Source organism: Rhinatrema bivittatum, chromosome 3 (assembly GCF_901001135.1).
Source record: "Rhinatrema bivittatum chromosome 3, aRhiBiv1.1, whole genome shotgun sequence".
Lineage (NCBI taxonomy): Eukaryota > Metazoa > Chordata > Amphibia > Gymnophiona > Rhinatrematidae > Rhinatrema > Rhinatrema bivittatum.
Genome location: NC_042617.1, coordinates 161,702,529 through 161,728,676, shown reverse-complemented (window position 1 = coordinate 161,728,676; position 26,148 = coordinate 161,702,529). Strand labels below are relative to the sequence as shown.

The 26,148-nt window shown below is 43.0% G+C and overlaps 1 protein-coding gene across 5 annotated transcripts in view; it reads left to right on the top strand.

Moving 5' to 3' along the window:
* BIRC6 (baculoviral IAP repeat containing 6) overlaps nucleotides 1–26,148 on the top strand; it is a 1,045,545-nt gene that overhangs the window by 857,727 nt on the left and 161,670 nt on the right. For all 5 annotated transcript variants that reach the window (XM_029593898.1, XM_029593899.1, XM_029593901.1 and 2 more), the window contains exon 66: nucleotides 4,236–4,443. In XM_029593898.1, the coding sequence (XP_029449758.1) occupies nucleotides 4,236–4,443 (208 nt within the window). The remainder of the gene's footprint in view (nucleotides 1–4,235; nucleotides 4,444–26,148) is intronic.

The window sequence follows — 26,148 nt, the reverse complement described above, 5'->3', positions numbered from 1 at the left end:
AAAGTGGCCTTAGTCCCAAAAACTTGTATCTAAAAACATTTCTTAGGCTAAGGAAAGCATCCCCTTTACTTTTATGGTTTTAGTTTTGGGGGGTTTTTTGAGCAAATCTTATTTTGGAAAGCTAACAGTGTTGCTTTGTAAAAATGAGATCCTTGGTTTCCATCATGAGGTGGACTGCCTTACACCTTTAAAGGTGATATCTGTTCTATCTGCTGGAGAAAAATCCCTTTTCACTCATTCATTTACCATGGAGTAAAATTAATTTAGGACCTTGGATGATTCAGGATTTAGCAGCATTAGATAATGACATCCTACTGTCCTGAGAGACTCATCCAGAGTTTTGCTTTTTTTGTGTGTGTGGCTCCTTTTTTCATTGGAGGACTACTTGCCTGAAGTAGTCTGGAAAGAAAGTATATGTTCTGCCGCCTCCACAGCTAGCTGTGAGTTCTCATATCCTATTCTGTTCTAAATGTTTTGTATCTGTAATGAGTTATGCCAAGCTGGTAGTTTGACGATTGTTTTTTTCGGGCTGAAGCGTTTACCTGTGTTCCAAAATCATGATGCCCACCTCATTTATAATCATTTTTGGTTGAAAGCTATTTCACGAATACGTTTTAAGTTTTATACAGCAGGGTTTCTCAGCCCAGTCCTCGGGACACGCCTAGCCAATCAAGTTTTCGGGATATCCACAATGAATATGTATGAGCTAAATCTAAATCTGCATGCTCTGCCTCCATTGTATGCAAATCTCTCTCATGCATATTTATTGTGGATATCCTGAAAACCTGATTTGTTAAGTATGTCCCAATCACTGGATTGAGAACCCCTGGTATACAGAGTAAGGTTCTCTTTTTCTCTGAAGATAGGCAGCCCAAGGAGAAAGACACATGGATCATGAGACTGGGTTGTTTTCATTATTGGAGACATTCCTAGAACTTTATTTTACTTCCATTTTTTTTTTAGTCACAATTTTTATTGATAAAATTTTTTTCTATGTAACATCCATGTGTACATTAAGATAGACAATATTATCACTACCATAGCTCTTTTCTTTATTGCTCCCTTAAGAGTTAAAAATAAAACAAAATACAAACAAAAAGAAAGCAACAAAGCTAGCACTTAAAAAGCTCTGCATCCAAAGAATTAGCATCTTTATCTAACTCATCTCTTTCTTTAACATATTCAATAAATCAGGCCCAGTCTTTTATGAAAGCTTTATAATGAGCTGATAATATTTTCCTAAACTATCATATTTCAAGCTGCCTGAAACCATTTTTTATTGATTGGTGAGTTGAGGCAGGTGGAGTTGGGCTGGTGGAGAATGGTGGTTCCAGTTTCTAGCTAATAAACATCTGGCTGCTAGGCTTAGTTTTAAAAACAAAGTATTAAATATACCCATCATAATCTCCTCCTCCTCTCCCTCCTCCATTATACCCAGCAAAATCAGTTTTGGATTTAACTTCATTGAGATATTACAGTTTTTGAATTCCCTGAATTATTTCTTTCCAGAACACTTTATAGACTCTCATTCCCACTGGATGGACCATCTGGTCTTTTTCTACCATCATTACTATGTTACTGTTTTACATGTGATAAAAATTCCCTAGAGTACTACATCCTCTTCATCAAATTTGGGGAACTTCTTTTATCCATTTTAGAAATGTTTTGTGGTGTTTTATATAATCTGCAGATTTTTATATTGTAGTTATGCTTGGAAGTAAGAAGGAACATTTACTAGCATTCTTGACATCTTAGTCCATTGGTCGTCCCCGTATACTGATGCATCCACATGCAGAAAATTCTTATACTCGTTTTCCTCAATAAGTGAGTTGTAAATCCTTATGGTTAACATATAGAAACATAGAAATGACGGCAGAAGAAGACCAAACGACCCATCCAGTCTGCCCAGCAAGTTTCGTACTTTTTTTTTTCTCATACTTATCTGTTACTCTTGGCTGTTAGTAACCTTTTGGTTCTATTTCCCTTCCACCCCCACCATTAATGTAAAGAGCAGTGTTGGAATTGCATTTAAGTGAAATATCTAGCTTAATTAGTTAGGGGTAGTAACCGCCGCAATAAGCAAGCTACACCCATGCTTATTTGTTTACCCAGGCTATGTAATTCAGTCCTTGTTGGTTGTTGTCTGTATATAGATCCACTTTTCTTCATTCCCCCTGCCGTTGAAGCAGAGAGTTATGCTGGATATGCATTGAAAGTGAAGTATCAGACATTCTCCCCTGCCATTGAAGCAGAGAGCTATGCTGAATATGCATGGAAAGTGAAGTATCAGACTTTCTCCCCTGCCGTTGAAGCAGAGAGCTATGTTGGATATGCGTGAAGTATCAGTCTTTCTCCCCTGCCGTTGAAGCAGAAAGCAATGCTGGATATGCATTGAAAGTGAAGTATCAGGCTTATTTGGTTTGGGGTAGTAACCGCCGTAACAACCAAGCTACTCCCCGCTTTTTTGTGAATGCAAATCCTTTTTTCCACATTTCCTCTTGCCGTTGAAGTTTAGAGCAATGTTGGAGTCTTAGAGCAATGTTGGAGTCGCATTAACCGTGTGTATGTTTATTGAATAAGGGTATTATCTCCAGGTAGTAGCCGTCATTCCCGCGAGCCACCCACTCTTCATTAGCAACTGACTCAAAGATGCAAACACCCATGTGGCAAGCCATGTGTGATAATTTGAGTTTTCTGGTTTCATTCCAAAGTATATTAATGGAAAATATTGCAAAAAGGAGATATGGGTTCCAACTTATCTTCCAGCTGTTGCAAATAACAGACATTTTAATAATTCCCTTGTCTTTCAGCTTTGTATTCCAGCCCCCTAACTCATCTTCTATGAAAGGATGATAATGCTCATTTTTGCAGTGTGCAAAGTTTAAATCCCTTAATTCCCAGCATTTTCCTGAGTGCTTTCTGTCAATATATCAGTGAGATCAAAAAGGGGTGATTTCCCACCATTTCTAGTATGTTCGGCCCAATCTGATCAAGCTCTACCTGCATATCAAAAAAGAATCATAATCTGATGTTTTCCCACTCTGTTGAGCCCCATTTTACATGCCCTTTACAATTATAATAATTTTAATGCCCTCAGAATAGTTGCTGTATAGAACAGTTTAAAATATAGATACATCAGCACTTCTTGCAGATGACAGTTATTCAAAGCTGTTAAAACAGCAAATGATTGTGAGGAACTGCAGAAGAATCTTATGAGAGTAGACTGGGCATCTGAATGGCATATTACTTTTAATAAGGAGAAGTGCAAATTGATGCGTATAGGAAAAAATAATCCCAACTACAGGTACGCAATGCTAGGTTCTGTAATGGGAGTCATCACCCAGGAAAAAGACCTCTAAGTCCTTGTGAAGAATACGTTGAAATCCTCAACTCAGTGCGCAGCAGCAGTCAAAATAAGCAAGTAGAATGTTAGGAATGATTCAAAAATTAATGGAGAATAAAACCAAAAATAACACATTACTTTGTATCGATCCGCTCAACTGCACCTTGAGTTCTGTATGCAGTTCTGGTCACCCCATTTCAAAAAAGACAAGAGCAGAATTAGAAAAGATGCAGAGGAGAGTGACAGAAATGATAAAAGGAGATGGAACAGCTCCCCTACACAAGTTAGGGCTCTTCAGCTTAGAAAAGAGATAGCTAAAAAGGAACATTATAGCAGTTTACTCTTTACTAAAACAAGGAGATACTTACTCCATGAAACTAAAAACCAGCAGATTTATAACAAATCATAGGAAGTACTTTCTTTTTACTCAACACACAAGCTGTGGAATGTGTTGGCAAAAGAAATGTTCGAAGGAACTAGCATAGTGGGGTTTAAAAGAGATTTAGAAATGTTCTTGGAGAAAAAAATCCTGAAAACATTGGTAGACTTCCAGTGGAGATGGAAGGGGCCAAAATAGTGACAGACTTCAAATATACATGAAATATGCAAATAGGGACCTTAGTAGCAAGGCAAGGATGGAAGATAATTAAGTAGTGCAGTAGACTGGTATAAATGGGCAGACTAAGTAGACCAAATGGTCCTTTTCTACTTGCACCTATTTTTCAGTATATCAGTTGAAATTAGAATGTTTTCCTACACTAGAATGAGAGAAGTGATAGTTGTTTGATGGTAAAAATATTAATGGAAACGGCATTGTTTATGCCTTCTGTTTGGATTGCAACTGTTCTAACCTGGTATTGATATTTAAAAACACATTCCTTATTGTTTTTAGTGTTGGATATGGCCAGGCACGTTCCCCTCTACCGAGCTCTTCTGGAGTTGCTGCGAGCTATTGCCTCCTGCACGTCTTTGGTGCCTTTGTTGCTGCCTTTATCTGGGGAAAATGGCGAGGATGACGACCATTTGGAATCCCAAGCTTCTGTTGGAACACTTTTGGCTAAAATGAAGACCTGTGTGGATACCTACACCAACAGACTGAGGTATGATTAAAGTTTCTAGGCCATTCTCCAATGGTTTTCTATTAATACATTTTATATATTAATTGAGTATGCATTGTCTTCCCATGTATCCCTTTCAGATCAGATATCAAAGCAAAAGGCCAATGTACTATTTAAACTATTATGTGTATACATCAATTTAATTCTACTGTAGTGACACTTGACAACATAATCTTTCCAGGCTATTTGAGCACTTTGACCAGAAAGACATAAGATTTGTATAGGGTACTTTAATAACCCAGTTGGGAAATCCTTTCATTTAGTTTTATATGGCATCATTATCCAAAAAGGATTCTAACAAGAATGTTGGATTTAATTACTTCCCTTTCCAAAAACCATGCTCAAAGCAAGATAGGCTTTTTCCTCCTTACAGTCTGTCTGTACCTAAAACAGTGGGGGATGAAGTGACTTGCTTGAGTTCACAAGGAACATTTGTGGGAGAAGCAGGATTTAAGCCCTGGTTTCCCTGGTTCTCAGCCCACTGCTTTAACCAGTAGGCTGCTACTCTATTCATGTAAATGTTAGTACTTGACAAATATGTATGCAGCTAGCTCTGGAGTGGATGACATGGCTACAGATGAACCTCTTTAAAAATTCAAAATTTTAAAGTATACAAAATAGTTCAGTGAGCTTGTAAAAGCTGTGTCAGCTTAGTTCTAACGAAAGCAAAATAATAAATGCAGCTGTGAACCCCTCAGATCAGTGAATCTGCCTCAGAGCCCAAGCTGATTGACCTGATTTGAGGGATCTACCACAAGCAAATGAAGTGCTAATTACCACAAGTCTGTGATAAATCTCTATCAAATGTGCTTGCGTTTCCAGAGTTTGGCTTGAAAATTTCTATTAATTTCCCCAAGTTGAGAGGAAAATCCAAAGATTCCACATATACTTGTATTTAGAGATGGCAACAAATTTTGGAGACCAGGCTGCCTGAATGCTTCCAAAACCATGAAAAGGAAGGCGGGAAAAGGTTCTTATCTAAAATAGTTGGATAACTTGAGAAGAATGGCTTGCTAAATTCGATGATAAAAGTAATTTAGACATAAGTCTTAGGAGCTCCTCTAATATATTTTTCAGGGCTCTGTGAAGTTGATCTTTATCTTTATTTGAAATGTATCAATCGCTTACAAAGCATAAAGTGATGTACAATTAAGAACATACATAGAGGTTCAAAAACACTAATCAAAATGTCTGAGAAATACATATCAAAGCAAGTTTGACACACATTGCCTCACAGGAGCCTAAAATAGCTGGATGGAATCAAGAGTAAGCCTGTTTAAAAAGAAATGTTTTCCACATGGTTTTGAAGGTCTTTATCCAGTCTGCCAGCTGCAAAGCCTCAGGTAAAGAGTTCCAAAATGTGGGGGCTACAATGGAAAAGGCACAGTCTCTTGTATTAGCAAGGCGAGCAGGTTGCATAAATGGTACATTTAAGAATCCCCTCTGAGATTATCTCAATTGACATGTAGGGTAATAAACGCTTAGCAGAGAATTGCACCAAAGGAAAGCTGTTAAGCCAGTCTTGTACTAAACATGTTGACTTATAGGATGTCAGTTAGAACCCGTGAAAAATTCTCACTACGCTTACTTCCTGAAATTAGCATGCGGCTGAGTTAAGTAACAACTGCAAAGGCTTCAGGGTCACTGCTGGAAGGCCCAAATAGATTGAATTATAATAGTCCACCATGAACGCCAAGTTGCAAATACTACATCAGTTGAAACCATTATTAACTTTTGCGGACTTCCGAACTGTATTGCAAACTTCTCAGACCTAGACTACTGTAACTCCTTACTAGTAAGTCTTCCAGCATGTCACTTAAAACCACTACAACTATTTCAAAATGCCACAGCAAGGTGCCTATTAGGATCTAGGAAATATGATCACGTTACACCCTCACTAATGTCACTGCATTGGTTACCAGTACAATCCAGAACCTACTATAAAGTATTAACAATAATATTCAACATCATTCATTCCAATAACACTGGCTTGTTAGGAGTGACACTACAGCCTTACAATCCTAAGTGAACATTAAGATCTCACAATAAAAAATTAACTATCCCCACAATACGGAGCACATATCTAGCGCAAATAAGAGATTGTGTGTTTTCCAGAGTAGGTCCAATGCTCTGGAACTCTCTGCCTGAGACAACTACGTATTTTACCAAATAGAAAGAGATTTAAATGTGAACTAAAAACATGGCTGTTCAAAAAGGCATACAGTATAACATAAAAACAAATGAAGACATTGAGCCACAAAGATAAGAAGGATAAATGATAAGAATAGAATCATGAAGAATAAACCCAAATAGGAGAATGTAAGATTCTAAAAACAACCAACAGAATAAGATGCAATAACTACCACTTCATTTTAATTTTCTGTACTCTTTGCTTTATGGAGCCAATCATAGTTTGTCTGTTGAGTTATAATTATGAATGTCAATTTGTAAATCGTTGTGATCTATACATGGAATTGACGGTATATAAAATGTCTAAATAAATGAATGAACAGAATGGAAGCTTGGACTACAGTACAAAAATCAGCTTTAACCAAGAGATGTCTTAAATCGCATAGAATTTGCAATTTGTAAAAACCAGATTTGACAAGAGGATGGAAGGAGAGATGAGGGTCTATCAGAACACTGAGATTTTGTATACTGGAGCATAAGAAAATGTGGTATCATCAGTAATGATAGCTGTATGGTGGATTTTAGAATGTGGTATTTGGATTAACACAAACTAAGTCTTCACAAAATTTAAGGCTAGTATATTGAAAAACAGCCATTGATTAAATGTTTCCAATTTATCATTTTATTCTTCCTGTCCTCTGCACTTAGATGGGAAGTTAACCATATCTGAGAGTTAATATTTTAATATAATAAGTGTAGTTACGGCTATTGGCTATGATTTTCTTATAAAAAATAAATATATTGTTTTGTCCCTTGGGGAGCAGTATAAATGTAGGATCCTTCATTTTCAGTTTAAACCAATTTTCATTAATTTCCGGACTTTTCCAAAAATAATTGGTTTAAACCGATTTTCACCCTGATTTTAGACTGATTAAAGAGCAGCTCCAGAGCTGCAGATGCAGTGTTTCAAGGCCTCTAGCAACTGCTGCAAGCCAGTATGGGTTAAAGCACATGCAGCATTTCAAATCCCGCCCACCACCAGCGAAAGCACTTGCTCTCCAGTGTCACTGATGTGACACTGGAGAGCGAGCACCTGCCTCCCGCTTTCACAAGCAGCCAAAAGTACCTGTTGCTGGATGCCACCAAATGCAGCATTTAAAGCAGGCCATGCACATCAGAAGCACTTTCTGGCAGGCTGTCTGGTCCCTCCCAAAAGCAGAAGTGCAGAGCATGGGAGCCGCAGTAAGGGTGCTGCCAAAGGAGTGAGAAAAAGCCTACAGCCCCACCCCTAGTAAGGAGGAATGCTGTTATACTGTAACCGTCTCTTTTTAGTCAGTAAGGAGGTCCAGACAACTGATCCGTAAAGATAGACTTTTATTGCCAGCAAGATGCAGCTAAGACAAAGGCTCAGTACAACTGCATGCCCCTCCCCTTCAGGAACAGACTCTTAAGCACTTTACAGTTCTTATCTTTTACACATGCGTTCTAAGCATTGCTGAGCAAGCATATTCCGGCTGAAGGGGCTACTGACCCCCTCCCTAGACACCCTGGAACTTTCGTGAAACTTCTCCCAAGTTCTGCAGGAGAGGCTGCTGGGACTTGCAGTTCTGGAAAGGAATTTGCGAGTCTGCAGTAATACAGCCCATCACATAATACATCCATTGTTCTAATCTAGGTTACAGCAGTGAAAGCTTATCAGAGAATAAGAACAGCGAAGCCAAAAAATGAAAATGTGCAATGTGCTGACAGAGAGTTTCTCAATGTCCTAATTACAGCTGTATTGCAGACTGTAAGTAAACCCGTCATGAAGCAGGGAATTCTGGTACATGAAGTCCTTTGTCAGGTTGAAGCGTTCAGACCCCTTCATTCCCCCCTTTGATACTTATCATTCTTTATGAAAAGTATCACACCATCACAACGCAACTGTGGAGCTGAAAGAAACAGAAACAAGAAAAATTAGCAATTTGAGTTCTCAGGGGGCCCTAATTTCCCAAACAGTCCGATGGTTTCTTCACGGGTTTGAGACGGATGGGCCCTAATGGCTCCACCCCCCTTTGTAGCCCGAACTTGTCATGTATGGGAAGATGGCCCAGGATAAAACATGAGGATGGTTAAACAGGTTCTATAGGCTCAGAGGAATACATGTACAGTAACAGGAGCTGCGTGGCTGTATTGCGTTCAGCAATGTCCTCCATCATCCGACGAAGGCGGTTTGAGCAAGAAAGGAATAATTCAGGGTCCTAAAAGACAAAACAGAATTAAACTGGCTAGGATAACAAACAAGCTCTTAAATCCACCGATCATGGAAAACCAACCATGGAATCCATTGGTCCAGTCCCAAGCACTATTCCATTGCTGGACAGGGACGTGTGCCATCTTGACCATGCGATCAGTGATGTCTTGGATAACCTTGTTTTGGTCATCTACCTGTAAACAACAATTGGAGAGGTTAAATGTTCCACAAACCCTCCTTTCTGGGCCAGAAGGTAATCTAAAACCAATCTATTCTGGTACACTGCAGTCATAATTTTGGTATTTTGTTTTGCCCAGAGTTTAAGAGCGAAAGCAGTCGTTGGTGATGAGCTCCAGGACTGCCTGAAGCCTGATGATTCGATGCAATTAATACTGCTTGGAAGGGTTCCCGAGTTGCCCCTTTTTGCTGCTTCATCTGCTCTCTGATTTCCTTGACAATAGGGTTTGATTTCCTGGTGTGTGCTTTTCCATGCATTACAGCCACCTTGCGAGGTAGCCAAACTGCGTCTAGTAATTCACGTACTTCTGATGCATTGTTCAATTGTTTTCCCTCTATAATGCTCCATGCACTTGGATTGTAAGGAAGGCATATTTAGAGTCTGTATAGATATTTACAGTTTTTCCTTCTGCCAACTGCAGAGCTCGAGTAAGGGCAATTAGTTCAGCTTTTTGTGCAGACGTTCCTGGGGGAAGAGGTTGAGCCTCAATGATTTCATCTTCGGATACAACAGCATATCCAGCAGAACGTATCTCATGAATGATTTGGCTGTTCCCATCAGTGAATAAAGTCCAAGCTCCTTGCCAGGGGTGATCCCTCAGGTCTGGTCTACTGTAATGTATTGTAGTCATGACTTCTTCACAATCATGGGCAACTGGTTCAGGTGCCGGCATAAGAGTGGCCGGGTTCAAGTTTTTGCTGTCCTGTATTTGAAGTTCAGGTGTTTCACACAGTAAGGCTTAATACTTGACGAGACGTGAATTAGTCATCCATTTTGGTCCATGGGTCTCTAGCAGTCCTTGGATAGTATGAGGAGTTGTTACTTTCAAGGTTTGTCCAAAAGTTAATTTGACTGCTTCTGGAATTAGTAAGCATGCAGCCGCAATGCTTCGAAGACAACCTGGCCATCCTTTTGTAACATTGTCCATTCCTTTTGACAGATATGCAACAGGTCGTTCCTATGATTCTAGAGTTTGAGTCAATACCCCAATGGCCATTCCTTTCTTTTCATCGACGAATAGATGGAATGGTTTCATTACATCTGGCAATCCTAAAGCAGGTGGTTCAATTAAGGCTTCTTTTAGTTGACGTAAGCTTGCCAGTTCATTTCCTTCCCACTGGAAGGGTTGAGATCCTGCTTCTTTACCCCGCAGCTTGTCGTATAGGGGTTGGGCAATAACTGCATAGTTAGCAATCCACAGCCTACAGTATCCTGCAGCTCCAAGGAACACCCGGAGCTCTTTCTTGCAAGTGGGTACAGGTTGATCTCTTATAGAACTGGTGCGAGAAATCCCCAGACATCGGGTTCCTCCACGTATTTGGAAGCCTAAATACTCTACTTCCAATTCACAGATTTGCGCTTTCTTTTTACTTGCACGATACCCTTTTGAGTACAACGTCTTTAGCAGCTGAAGAGTGGATACCGCACATTCGAGGTACGTCTCTCGAAACAACAGAAGGTCATCCACGTATTGTATGACTGGCCCATACTTTACTTGATACATCTTTAAGTCTTTTGCCAGTTGCTCACCGAACAGCGTAGGTGAGTGCCTAAACCCTTAAGGCAACCTAGTCCATGTGTACTGCTGCTTTTACTCCAGTATCTGCATTTTCCCATGTGAAAGCAAAAATCTTTTGACATTCCTCCGCTACCGGAACGGAGAAGAAGGCATCTTTCAGATCAATGACACTGTACCACTTTGATGCAGGAGAGACTTGGGCAAGGATTGAATATGGATTTGGGACGAGGGCTACTAGATCTGCTACTTGACTATTCACTTTTCTTAAGTCTTGTACTGGTCGATAGTCATTTGATCCAGGCTTCTTTACGGGCAACAAAGGGGTGTTCCAAGCAGATCGGATTCGTCGGAGAATGCCCAAATCATACAGTCTTTGCAGATGTATCTGGATTCCTTGCCTGGCCATATATGGAATGGGGTATTGAGGTTGATTAATCACCTGTGCATTCTGTTTCATCTCTATCCATATGGGGGTAGCGTCGATAGCTATTCCTCCCGGGTTCTGTTCGAACCATACTTGGGGTACACTATCCATCAGTTGTCTTCGTTTTTGTTGAGGGGGTGTTGTTTTCATATCGATGTTTGATGGTTCGTTCGACTATGGTAAGATGTAGTCTCCATTCTTCTTGGAGGGGATAGATGAGTATCACTGGATGGTCCCCGAAGGAGGCTTTAACTTCCCCTGTTGGTTGAAATCTCAATGTGGTCTGAGGCTTACACAGCAGGTTCCATCCGATAAGGGATACCATGGTCCCGCCTACTTGTATAGTTCATTCTTTCTGCAGAGGGGCAGTGAGTACCTGACCTGAGGCACCCACTATAGAAACAGTCTCTTTCGTAGATCGTTGGCCTCTGAGTCCAACAGGCCCCTGATTTTTGTTGTGTTACCTCGTGGATCTCCACCAGAGGGTCAGTGGGGATTCTTCCCTCCCGGTCTCTTCAGGCTGTATGCTCCTTGTCGCCTCCCCCGCCATCTGCCAGTGGGGTTGTCCGATCTCCTTCCTCCTCGGCCCCTTTGTCTCGGTGCAGGTCCATTTTTGTCGTTAGTATTCACTGCAGGGCTCCCGTATTTCTTTTGCCATTCTTCACAGTCTCTCTTCCAATGGCCTTCATTTTTGCAGTACGCACACTGATTCTTTCCCAAAGGGGGGGTCTTGTTCCCCCTCCTCTTCGCGGTCTGCCATTGTCTTGGCTCCTTCCCGTCCGCGTGTCCTCGAGAGCGGCGGCTAACAGTCACTTTCTCCTTCATATGTCTACTTGCTTCTCTCTTTTCTCTTCCACTTCTCTATTTCCACATACCTAGTCTGCTATAGCTTTTAACTGGCTGAGGCTCATGCCCTCAAAGCCTTCGGCCTTCTGCAGCTTCTTTCGGATGTCGGGTCTCTATTATTAAGTTCCTGGTTGCAGGGACGGGCCCTTTTCTTCTCTTCCTGATCCCTGTTCCCATACATCTCAAAATACGATGAAAAGATCACAATCCATCTGGAAATTGAATAGGTGACCTGTGCCTGGAGGCAAATCAGTTCTGACGAGGCTGAGAAGCTGCAAAACATTGCTTCCTTCATACTTGTAAGTTTGGCATTGGGTTAATTCAATAAAGTCAACCTGGATCTGCAGGCAAGGATCCAAGGGGGGCGCTTTAGGTGTGCAGGAGTGATGATCAAACCCTTGGAAGCCTTGTATCAATTACATTGCAAACACTAAGAACATATGGTAATAGCCAGAGCCCAGCCCCCACCAGTGGTAAAAGAACATAATTGCAATATATATATATATATATATATGGGTGTGTGTGTGTGTGTGGGCCACTACTTTATCATTTGGGCCGACTCATATTTGCTCTTGTTCCTAATCTTGCATAGTGGCCCCTTCTCTTGCCCACAACTTCCAATAATCCTTATCTTGCGCCTGCCACTGAATCAAAATTTTTAATATTAAGTCTTTGTTTTCTCCGGTTTTTTTTTTTTTTTTTTTTTTTTTACAAACGGCATCCTGTAATTCCCACAGTCAGCGCTGCACATTAAAACAGGGAGTAACTCTGCATATTTAACTACTGCTAGCCAAAGAAGCAACAAGAAAAACTTTAACAAAGAACCCATTCTTAATCATTTCTCTAAATTTCCCAGAGACAGCTTCAAAATAAACTGCGTCAGCAAAAGGGAGTTCATACTTTATCATGCGTTCCAATGTAACTTTTAAATAACAGATAATATATAGGAGACAAGTAAGAACAATAATTAACATGGTATTAGAGAATAGAAAGATAAGCATAGGGAGGACACTGGGATAGAAGATATGAGAAAACTAAAACTTCTGATTAGCAATGCCAGCATGAAACGCACAGCCATATTGAATGCCTACGCACTACGTACTGACGCGCAGTGGGACGCACCACCATTCCACTTTGTACTGTAACAATTAATTTGCTGCTATAAAATGTCTTAAAAATAGCCTGCATCATAAGGCACTAAATGATTTGTAAGGGACCCTTGGTTCTGGTATTTCTTTGCAAGTAGCAATCCTTTGTCAGATTACAGACAGTTTTAGCAAGGACCTTGGAGAGTAAATTTAATCAGCAGAAACTCGGAGCTACAAAAACTTCAACTTCTGTGAAACAGCCACAATTCTATCTTTATTCACATACGCACACCATCAACTAACTTTCAATAATGTTCTGTTAAAACAAACGAAACAATTTTTCTCTCTCTTTGTCTTCATTACCCAGGCTAGCCCAATGTCCCTTTTTTTTTTTCTTCTTTCTCTCTTCTGTAATTATCTCTGCTGTTAACCCTTAACTGCCATCAAGTTCTAAACTTCAACACCAGTAAATGCATTCTCAGTAATCAAATCAGTATTTTAACTTAACACTGTAAATTAATTAGTTGTATAGTAGTCTTGTGCAGCATCTGTAAACCAAAACTCTTCTTATTAGGGTTTAAAACAATTAAAAAAATCCCTGGTACATGTGCTTGCAATTCACAGATAGCAGTTACATACATTACAATCCTTAATTAATAATGGGGACTTCCAGTTCCCCATTTTGTGCACCTGAGCCACCATTACGAGGGCGGCTCCCTCCACTAACTTCTTTGCCCACGACGGAGGATTCTCAATAACTGCAATCCAAGCAGTTATGTACGGTTAATCCTCAGGGCAACCCGGATTCCCTTCTTCACTAACTATTTTCAGGACCCTTGTGGCCGTTTGGAAATTGAAAGTTCCTACCGGAGGCCAATTTACACACAAACCGGGCCACCTATGGGTGCATCGTTGAATCATTCCGGGTTTAGTACATTTATGCCTATCGAACACTTCACTATAGTGCTCCGTCATGATTTTTAATGGAGTAGAACCGCCCCCTCCCATTAGGATAGAGTCACAGACAAAGGAGGGAAGGGAAGACGGATAGGTAAGGGGTCCGTATCCGTCAGACACAAAAGGGTCACTTTCACACAACAAGAAACCTATTCCCACTATCGTATGCGTTACTTCTTTTTCCTCTTTTTATGCGCGTGGCTTTCGGAATGCAATTCCTACCAAACCACCGCTTGGGGTGTGATCAAAGCCCCCTCGGTCCCCTCACGGATGGACCGGTTATTTGCTACTCTTTTAGCTATTCTTCACTTTTCCCATCATTCCCATAATACTCGCCTGCAGGGTTCTTCCGATCGTCACAAAAGCCTTCTTCCCAGATCACCAGCCCAAAGGTCTCAGAGGATCTCCGTGGAATGACCCCCTCAGATACCTGATCACTGAACTCAGCGGTGGCCACTCACCAGGCAAGTCTGGGGGATCACTCCGCCACAAAATCCCCTGGACCAACTGGGGGGCTAAAATAGCATCCCCGGTACCTCCTGGCTGGCTCGCCAAATGTAACCGTCTCTTTTTAGTCAGTAAGGAGGTCCAGACAACTGATCCGTAAAGATAGACTTTTATTGCCAGCAAGATGCAGCTAAGACAAAGGCTCAGTACAACTGCATGCCCCTCCCCTTCAGGAACAGACTCTTAAGCACTTTACAGTTCTTATCTTTTACACATGCGTTCTAAGCATTGCTGAGCAAGCATATTCCGGCTGAAGGGGCTACTGACCCCCTCCCTAGACACCCTGGAACTTTCGTGAAACTTCTCCCAAGTTCTGCAGGAGAGGCTGCTGGGACTTGCAGTTCTGGAAAGGAATTCGCGAGTCTGCAGTAATACAGCCCATCACATAATACATCCATTGTTCTAATCTAGGTTACAGCAGTGAAAGCTTATCAGAGAATAAGAACAGCGAAGCCAAAAAATGAAAATGTGCAATGTGCTGACAGAGAGTTTCTCAATGTCCTAATTACAGCTGTATTGCAGACTGTAAGTAAACCCGTCATGAAGCAGGGAATTCTGGTACATGAAGTCCTTTGTCAGGTTGAAGCGTTCAGACCCCTTCAATACTGTGTGTGTGAAGGGGGCGGAGGGAGATTCTAAAGGGTGTGAGGAGCGAAAGGAACATGCTAGGAAATGGGAGTAGAGTTAGGGATGTGGGTGAGTGGTTAAATCTGCTCAATATTGTTTTATTGTACTGGCTTCTGTCCACCAAATAAACTCAGATGTTTACCCAGAAAAATGTCACGTTTTCCCGCTGATTTTCTTGTCATAATAAACCCTGATAAATTCCTGGGAAAAATAAAAACAGAAAAAGAAGGTCCCTGCATGTATGGCAAAGGGGCTAAAAGGTCAGGTTGCTCTGTTTTGTCAGTTCTGTTGACAAATTTACTATCCTGCAAGATACAATTAACCTCTGAAATTTCCAGTCTGGGTGAGTCGGGGTTGGCTTCCAAAATGAAAGTTGCCTTGGGAATGTGGTATTTGTTATTAAGCACGTTGTGAAAGCAAGGATGTCATCTCCTGGTACAGGCTAAATTAACAGTTTAAATTATGAGCATGTACTCTGCTGTCATTTCTGGCCAATATATCATTGAGATTGCTCTATTTTCTGTTGGCTGTCATTATCTGAAATGGAAGCCAGCATGTCTTTTTTTTTTTTTTTGTCAAGCTGTTTTCAGTAGTTTTGTTCATTTTAAGGTGTTTCAAAAAGTCCTACATATGGGAGAACCAAAGCTTTGTTCAGGGTTACTTCCTGTCCTTTTCCCCTTCTGCCTTCTTAACCTGTCAGCACTCCCCAAAAAGGTTTGCATTTTTAAGTATTCTTTCAAGCATCAAATGTTTTGTTATACTGGTAGAGCACCGGCAAACAAAAGTGTAAACCACTGCATAGCACTCAAGGATGGATGACTAACTGCACAGTAGAAGTGAAGAAAGATCCCATGTCAGATAAGGGTAACATGGAAAAAAAATAACGAAAGATTTTTGGTTATAATTGCCAGCAAAGGTGCTAGATCGTGATGATGGGGAGGCATGAAGACATATTTGTATTAAAACAGGAGACGTGGTTACCATTTATACTTTGATTCCATAGTTCTGTTGCCTGTAGTGGGAAATAAATCCTTTCCTTGCTGGTCTCAGAATATCTTTTTATATTAAACTTTCACTTTCCAGAAAAATGGTTGATACATACAAGTACTGAAAAAACATAGTAGAAACTATAATCAAGGGCTTAATAAGGAAGGGGCCTAGTGTAGATTTAAGGTAAACAGTAAGCAGTATTTAAAAAAAAAAAAAAAAAAGTATCTACCCCAAGGTTTTTGTTGTTGTAATAATTTGATATTTAATTTAGCCTGTAACAAAGCTTGAGGCTGACTTTAGAAGTGTGTAACCTGTGCAGTTGCACAGGGCACCAGCACTTCTTTCTGATTCGGCCATTGGGCTGGAGAAGTACGGCCGCCTACCTACTATAGGGTCTATAGGGCAGAAGAGCTGCTGCTCCTTCCAAGACCCTACCCCATGGAATAAAAAAAAAAAAAAAACCTCCTGTCTCCCAAAGCCCATAGGTCTGAAGAGTTGCTACTACTGCCTCCATCTCCCCTCACCTGCCCAGCCACTCACCAGAGACCAGTATTAAGGCCTAACACTTCTAAATGTGCCAGAACCTACAAAAAAAACCTTTGCCAGTATTGACAGGAAAAATGATCAATCGGCGATTCAGTTTGTAGCCTTGGCATTGCTTTGGATATCTCCCTTAAATTTAAGAAGCATAAACCAGGGTTAAAATCCCACTGCTACTCCTTGTGACCTTGGGCAAGTCACTTCTCCCTTCATTGCCTCAGATACAAACAGATTGTGAGCCCTCTAGGGACAGGGAAATACCTAAATGTAATCAGCTTTGAAGTGTCTGAAAAACAGAATATAAAACAAATATTTTCTTTTTTGTAACAGCAATACACCAGATTTGACCATATTTGTATGCAGATTTAACCTATGTAATGCTATCTCGGTTAAACTATTGTAATAGTTTTTATATGGATTTGCTAGCAAATAAAATTCAAAAGGTCGTAGTTGGGGTTTTGTCAGGTACTAACATATGAGAGCATAAAGCTTCCATTTTGATGAAACGTCACTGGCTTCTAGTATTATGACTGGTCCAAAGCAGAAATCTTTTGCTGGCTTACAAAGTGTTATATTTGAATGGTTTGTCATATATCCATAACCTGCTTGAACAGTATGTTCCATTGTGCATCCTCAGATCAACTCAAACTATGTGTTTGTCAATTCTCGCTGTACGAGCAGCTAGGCTAGCCTGCAGTCATCATAGGACTTTTTCCTCGGTTTTTTTTTTTTTTTGAATTTGACAATTTTTATTCCATTCAGAATGCAAACATATAACACAGAGTCAGAACTGGAGCATTTACAAAACCATTAACACTGTAACCCCACCCCCCCCCCCCTCCCTCCCAAAGAGTGTCATATAAACGCAAACAAACAAAACATCCCTATGGCAAATAACGCATACATGGAGGAGGTGACAAAATATAATAACTGCAAGGAGCACCATCAGACAGGCGTACTCAAAAGCAGCTGGTGAGTGATACATACATGGGATAAATACACAGAAAAGCATACCTAAGCATATCAAAGGGTCGTTAAACTGAAAGGTTAGTTAGCCAGTAGGTTAGGAGTCACTGTGCCAGACCTAAGGAGTCAATAAAGGGTTTCCAGGAAGCCAAAAAAGCAGGGAGACGATTATGTCTCGATGCCGTCAGGTGTTCCAGGCGGTAATAAGAATAAAGTTTACTTTCTATGTCCCGCAGCGAGGGAAGAACCGCAGACTTCCAATGATAGGCTATGAGGGTATGTGCTGCTATAAATAATTGTGCACAAAACCGCTGGAACTTCCTGGGGATAGTATCCGGGAAAATGTGTAACAAAGCCACTGAAGCCGCAGGAGCAATAGCAATCTCTAAGAGCTTGTTCAGCCAAGTGAAAAGTTCTGTCCACAAGGAACTGATGCTTGGACAAGCCCACCAAATATGTAAGTAGGTGCCAACAGCACCGCAGTTACGCCAGCACTCTCGCCCTAGATTAGGGTAATATTTATGCAACTTGTCAGGGGTAAGATACCAACGATATATAATTTTAAAACAATTCTCCTGAAGTCTGGCGGAGATCGAGCAGTGCCTGGCCTGTTTCAGAACGTCCTCCCATACTCGGGGCCCTAGCTGAACTGCCAGATCCTCTTCCCAGCATCTAACAAATGAACACTGTTCCACTCCCTGTTGGAAAAATAGCTGATACAGTTTAGAGATAGCGCCTCTGAGGATGTCACTATAAGAAAAGTAGGATTCAAACAGAGATCGTCCCGGCCTGAGCACGCCCAACCGCTGTAAGGAACGTATAAAATGTAAGATTTGGGTATAGGCCAAAGCGTGCAAAGGAGGGAGTGTGTATTTAAGCGCTAATTGCTCTACGGATAAAGGGTCCCCCTGTGAGAGGAAATGTCCTATAGTAAATATGCCCTTGGCACGCCAGGGTTGAAAAAGGGGGGAGGAATGTCCTGGACTAAAACGCTGTGTGTGGGCAAGGGACGACTGATAAAAGTAAGTAAAGTCCCCCACCAACAGCCGGCGTGTCTGTCCCCAAATGCGCAGTGTGGTCCCAAGAGTCCAGGGCACACAGCGGAGCGGCCGCCAGTCGGCCCTAGGCAGCCAGAACAAAGCCGATAGCGCCATAGAACCCACCATATCCTGTTCTAACTGAACCCACTGTTTAGGATGTAGAGTACGGTTAACATCCAAGACAGCCTTGAGCTGAGCAGCCTGGTAGTACCGTAGCAGGTTCGGTACGCCCTGCCCCCCTTGTTGCTTGGGTATATATAAGAGAGCTCTCGGGAGTCGGGGCGGCCTCCGGCGCCAGATAAAATCAAAAATTTTACGCTGCCATCTGCGGATGAGAGGAATAGGGAGATACACAGGTAAAGAGGTAAATAGGTATAAAAATTTGGGTAGGATATTCATCTTAACAATAGCAATTCTTCCCAGCCATGAGTACGGGCCCCTATTCCACCTGCTCATATCAATGGTGACTTTATCATCCAACAGTTGATAATTCAATCTATATAAGTCAGTGAGTTGAGAAGAAATACGCACTCCCAGGTATTTGATATAAGCACGAGCCCACTTAAATGGAAACCTTTCTTTGATCTTTTGGACCATCCCAGGCGGCAGATTGATATTGAGTAACTCCGATTTGTCAAGGTTTACTTTTAACCCAGAAACAGCACTAAATCTGTCCAGTTCACGCCTCACCCCCGCAAGGGAGGATATTGGGTCGGTCAGAATCAATAACACATCGTCGGCAAATAAGGATAACTTGTACCTAGTGTCCCGCAGCTCTACCCCACGAATATCCATAGAGTTGCGAATGTTGATGGTAAGAGGTTCCAAATAAAGAGCGAATAAAAGGGGAGAAAGCGGGCAGCCCTGCCGGGTACCCCTGCCAATCCCAAAGGCCTTCCCATAGCCACCGTTCACCTTAACTCTTGCTCTAGGGTCAGCATACAATTTTTGGAGCCAGTGAATGAAAAAGGGACCGAAGGCCATGCGTTGCAGAGTCTGAAATAGAAAGGGCCAGTGGACGAGATCAAACGCTTTCTCTGCGTCCAGGGAGAGCAAGACGGCTGGAATGCGTTCTTTTTGCACCCACCACAGTAAATCAAGCACCTTACGAATGTTATCCGCCGCCATGCGGTGAGGAACAAATCCCACTTGGTCATTACACACAAGGGAAGGTAGGCAAGTATTAAGCCTAAGCGCCAGGATTCGTGCTAAAATCTTAAGGTCCACATTAATAAGAGATATGGGCCGATATGAGGCACATTGCGTGGGGTCTCGGCCCGGCTTGGCCAGCACCGAAATGCCCGCGACATTCGCTTGTGGGGATATAGACCCATTAGTGCGTAAGCTATTAAAGAACTGCGTTAGAGGTTCAGCAAGGCTGGTAGCGCACCGCTTGTAATAAACGCCGGCGAGACCGTCGAGCCCCGGAGCCTTGCCTGGTTTAAGAGTTTTTATGACAGCTAATACCTCTTCTATCGTAATGGGTGCCTCCAGAGTTTGCTGCTGGCTGGGGGTGAGACCAGGCAAAGCCACCGCTTGCAAGTACTCCAGAATACCATCCGGGCCAATAGCGGCGTTTGTAGAATACAAGCGCTCATAAAAGCAAGAAAATGCTTCCCTAAGGTCGTGAGAGGCCGTCAACATCTCCCCCTTGGCAGATTTGATTTTTGAGATATTATTATGCACCATTCTGGCTTTCAAGCTACGAGCCAGCAGACGCCCCGCCTTGTCTCCGCCCTCATAGTAGGCCTGTTTGGTAATCTCCAAAGAATGAAGCAAGTGGGCATTATCCAAAGCATAAAGTTTCGATTTTATTGCCAGTATTTTCTGATAACAATGTGGGGAGAGAGTGTGCATGTGTTCCTTAGAAAGTACTGCCAACTGATTGATGAGGGCCTCTCGCTCCTGCTGTCTAAGACGCTTACATGCCGCAGCCCTAGAAATCAACAACCCCCTAGCGTAAGCCTTGGAACAGTCCCACACCGTACCCGGGTTGACATCAGGGGTGGCGTTCAGTTTAAAGTATTCAAGGAGTTGAGATTCCAGCCTCTGAACAAAAGCTGTATCCTGCAAAAGGGATTCATTCAATCTCCAGAAGGTTTCCCCTCTGTCCCCGTCACTCACATCCACCTCTATAAGGATAGGGGCATGATCCGACCAGGAAATGACATCAATATCCACCTTGCGGATTCTGTTGCCCAACTGTTTATCCACTAAAAAATAATCAATGCGGGAGTAGCTATTGTGTGGAGCCGAGTAAAAAGTATAGGAGCGAGAGTGGGGGTATCTGGACCGCCAAACATCAGTAAGAGACCAGTCTGCAATAAGGGTCTGCAGTTGCTTGCGCAAGGTCAGGGGCGTGGTGGACTTAGGAGACGAGTTATCTAAACTCTGATTTAGGGAAACATTAAAATCGCCACCCAGTACAAGGGTGCCCTCCGCGTGTTTTAAAAGCAAATTTTGGATGGCAGCCAGAAAAACCCCACAATCCTTATTGGGGGCGTAAAGGGAGAGTAAAGAGTATAATTGGGATCCCAGTTTAATCTTTAGCAAGAGGTAACGGCCCCCTGGATCCGCGACATGGGAAACATATTCATACACAAGAGAGGCAGCCAGCAGGATGCCCGCCCCAGTATATTTAGCCCCACCACTACATCCTGCATGGTACACATGTGGATAGGCCCTAGATTCTAGAAGGTGACTATGCCTAGATTTGAGGTGCGTTTCCTGTACGTATACTATATCTGCTTTTTGGCTTTGTAACTCTTTCAGAAGAAGATAACGCTTTCGATAGGTATTTAACCCCTTGACATTAAGGGAAATAAGCCGCACCATAATGAAAGTTATATGGGCACCACCTGCTATGAAATATACAGTATCCTGTCACGACGGTACTAACATAGACTTTGGTGCTTCCCCGTCCTTGCATGAATAAACATAAGGGATGAAGCATACACAGAAACAAAAGCAAAAGACACTCTATCCCCTTTGGGTGTAACATCGAAAGGGATCGCAATTCCTGTCGGATCCCAACCCTGGGGGTAACAGAAAGCAACGCCCGTAGCCAACATGAGGCCCCCCCCCCCAAAGCTCTCCCCTGATAAATATATCTCTGTATAAGATTTCAATAAAGAATTTCGCCATAGATCCAGGTAGCCCATTAAGAATGGTACACATTGAATTAAACACCTAGGTGACCAGTGTCACCAATAGGGAACCAAACGTTAAGTGCAACATATGACTGAACATAACAATGGCTGACCAGACGCCACAACCTAGCGCCCAGAGTAAGCACAAGAAGTCTCAGCCCTTATCAGCTGTGTGGATGGTGGCCGAAGTAGTCTGCCTCCGAAGTCGTCCCTTGCCCGTCCCCGGTCGTCTCCAACGTGGTGTGGCATCGACCATCGGCTTTTTGCCGGTGGGCCCCTCAATAGCGAAAGCAAACTCCAGCCCGGCCTCCTTAAATGCCTGCGCAGCTTCTGGTAGTGAACGCATTTTATAAGTAATACCATTGTGCTGAAACTGCAATGCAAATGGAAAAGTCCAGCGATATTTAATCCCCGTCCGGCGAAGAACTGCGGTAGCATCACGTAGTTGATAGCGTCTCTGAAGCGTGGAAGGGGCCAAATCATTAAAAAAGGTGACGGATAGGCCCTGCCAGGTCCAGTCAGTATGTGTACGAGCTAGAGACATTATTTCTTCCTTCTGCTTAAAATTGAGAAATTTAAGTATAATGTCTCTGGGCTGATTATCCCTCCGTTGCCCTAAAGCACGATGGGCCCGTTCCAAAACAATAACTGGTTCTGGCTGTGTATCCCCCGCTTCAGCCATGTGTTCCTGAAGTAAAGCCTTGCAAATGGCCGCCGCCGTCTGTTCACTGTCTTTGTAGATCTCAGATTCGGGAACACCACGTATGCGGAGGTTAGAGCGGCGGGACCGGTTCTCTAAGTCCTCCAATTTTTCCGCCATCACATCCACCTGAAGGGTAAGTTGTTTGGAGGAGTCGGATATAGCATCGATATGTGCACTCTGGTGGTCGGCCCTCGTGTCTAAATCGTCCACCCGACGTCCCATAGTATTGAGATCTTCACGGATCTCTGCCATGCTTGCTTGGAGGTCTGCCTTATAGGATTTAAGATCCGTCCGAATTTCACAGAACCAGGACCGGATCTCTGATCTGGTGGGGATGTCGGGGTGTAGGCCACTCGCGGCAGGTTCACCTACTGACTCAGCTTCCGGGACGGCCATGCTCTGTACGCCACTCCGCTGCTTAAGGCCCTGCACGTCGTCATCTGGAGGAGATTCGTCCTGCAATTTGCTAAAGGCAAACTGCTGCAAGTCTGCCGTTTTTTTCCTCACCGCCATGCTATACAAGGTACCAACGTCTGGAAAAGTATGAATGAGCCAAAAAGGACCCGGTAATTGCGAAAATATAGGCAAATAAAGAGCCCTGGGGAGGGAGCTCAGCCTCTATGCGACCATCTGCTAGCGCTGCTCAATAGCGCCCCCTCGGTTTTTTTTTTTGCACAGTTTATAGAACTCCATGTCAATTGAAGTGGATCAAACCTGACAGCTAGCTGTTTCTAAAAGGCTGCTTAAAATGTGGCATTTTTCAATATAATAAGCTTGAAATGTGGCATTTTTATATATAATAAGCTTGAATTCTGAGATAATTCTTTGTAGTTGATGATGCTGTTTTGTCACCAAGAGATGCATTAGTGCATTTCAGTTAGGGTTTTTGGGAACCATTTTATTAGGATTGTGTATTGGGTTTTATTTATGATTTTATTTAATTAATGAATAATTGAATAATGGAATTGTTTTGGATGTTATAGAATGGTATTTACTGTACTAATTTGCTATAATATATGCTATTTCTGAGGATTTTGCTAATTTTAAATGTATGTACCATGGTTGGTTACTTTTTCTTTTAAGCATGTAATATAACTATAATCTGTAAACAACACCTGCCATTGACACATCTCACTTCCACATAGTTCATTTTGGGGCCTGTGAGGGAATGTATAGGCATCTCCCTCAATCTGCCTTAAAGGACGGGGCACAGATATCCCGCCTGATCCTCCTTAAGCTTGGTTCCCCAAGGTATCCTGGGAAGAAGGAGGAGTCCAGTCCTGGAGTATAAAACCTGAGGGCCTAGACAGGGTAGACAGGCCTCGGGGAGCTGACAGTCCCAACATATACCAACTGAGGAATTATCTGTAAGGTTGGTAAACTGCTTAGAGATTGCCTGAGTTCAAGGAGTCTGTTCTATTGTCTGCTGACACTTGTGTGTCTTTAAGATCACTGTAAATAAAGAGCACTTTAAGCACAGCCAGATTTTCTGTGTACTTTTTCCTCTGGCTGTAACCACACTTCTGACTGGCTCGAGGGCCACATATGGTGTCAGAGGGAAAAACCAGTCTCTGCAGAGGACTGTGAAGTGGAACCGTTTTTTTGTACTGCCTTGTAGCAGCTGAAGAAAGGGTGTGGCTTTGCTGAGCACTGAAAAAGAAACATGCTGATTTGTATTTCTCTCTCTTCCTGAGGCCCTCCCAACTCCAACCCAGCTTGTATGCAGGCCAAGGGGGCCATTCCTGCCTGGGTAGAGAGGGGTCAAGCAGTAAGTAATGGCTAGAGAGGCCAGCAGGTTTGTTTTTGTTTGTTTGTTTGTTCTACATCCAGTCATTTAAAATGGAGCAAATGATCCAAATTCTTGTCACTAGCCAACAGCAATTGCAGAGTGCCCTGCAAGTGCAAATTACCCAGTAGGAAGTATTTCAAGTGCAGGTGACACAGCAACACACCACCTTATGCAGATAGTCCAGGTGGTGCAAACTGCTGTGGCCTGTCCACCGCCAGTGTCACCAACCCTCCTCAAGATGACCCCGGGAGAGGATCTAGAGGGGTTCTTGAAGAACCTCTGAGTGTACTGCAAGGCTGTCAGGCTGGCCTGAAGATAGGTGGGCTATCTACCTGGGAAATGTACTTACCAGATTGTGTCAAGAGGCTTAATAAACAGCCAATCCAGAGGGGATGGCCACATATCCGGTGGTCAAGACGAGGATCTTATGAAGAGCAGGAATCGCCACACAAGCATATTGGCAGCAGTTTTGAGGAGGAGTTTTACAGGCTCGGGAGAACCCTAGGAACTTGTTCCACCGCCTCAAAGATGCCACCTGGAAGTGGCTGCATCCGGACGGGAAAACAGAGGAGGAAGTGGCCAAAGCTTTTTTACTGGAGCAATTCCAGAACAGTCTCAGTCCTCCCAAGCAGCAGTGGGTTTGCCGGCATCCGGACCTGACAATGGAAAAAGCCCTGGAGGAAGCAGAGGCGTACCATCAGGCCCAGACCATGTTCGCACTGCCATCCTGCTGAGAGAAACCCCTCAGCATAGAGAGGGAATGGCGGAGCTCGGAACTTCCGGGACAGGCCCAACTGAACTGGTCACCCCAGCGAAAACCTTCAGTCTGCTTTACATGCTTCCATTGTGGGGAGTGAGGACACTTTGCGAGAGACTGTTCCCGCAGGGAACTGGAGGCGATGAACACTAATGTGGTTACTTCTTATTGTTGCAACTTAGTAGATGTCTCCAGCTAGGGAGCCTCTAAATGTATGATACCAGTAGAGTTTAATGGGATTCCCACCCAAGCACTAATGGACTCTGGTAGTGTCAAACACTGGTGTGGAATGATTTGCTGAAACAGATCCATTTTGAAGCTGGAAAAGTGGTGACATTGGCATGTGTTCATAGGGACCATTGACGATATCCTGCCAGTCGGGTATACCTGAAGACCCCAGCTAGTCAAGAGATGATGGAAGTCTGAGTACTTCCTTGGTTACCTTACCCCGTGATTATTGGGTGGGATTACCCAAGTTTCAAAACCCTTTTCAATCAGCATACATCGGGTCCACCTAGCCATGGCCCCAAAGAGCTCGCGTTTCAAGAGCCCTTTCCAAGGGAGGACCCGGATCTTGTTCATAAGGACGCTAAACCTTATAAGCCCTAGCAGCAACGCCATCAGGACAAATATACCCTAGGGAAGGGTAAGGTCCATCCCAGGCCTGGAGGGATGAAGTAATCACCCCAATGCCACTTCCACAAAGGGAGATGGAACTGCTTACACGGCAATGGTTAAAGAAGGTGCCAGAGAATATCTGAGGGTTGGAAGAAGTTGAAAAGGCCTCATTAACCTAGAAGAAAGTGGGACAAAGATGTCCACTGGCCTCCATTAGCCGGAAGCTATTGCTACACGAGAGACAGAACTCCGCAGTTGATTCTCTGTCAAGGGAGGTCTCCCTTGTACAGAGGGACGCTCATCCTGGCAAGGCTTTGGGGGAGGATGTATGTGAGAGAGTGTATAGGAGTCTCCCTCAATCTACCTTAAAGGATCGGGCTCTGATATCCTGCCTAGTCCTCCTTAAACTTGGGCTTCCCAAGGTATCCTTAGAGGAGGAAGGAGTCCAAACCCTGAGCATAAAACCTGAGGGCCTAGGCAGGGTAGACAGGCCCCAGGGAGCTGACAGAGTCCCAGCAATACCAACTGAGGACTTATCTGTAAGGTTGGTAAACTGCTTGACCCTA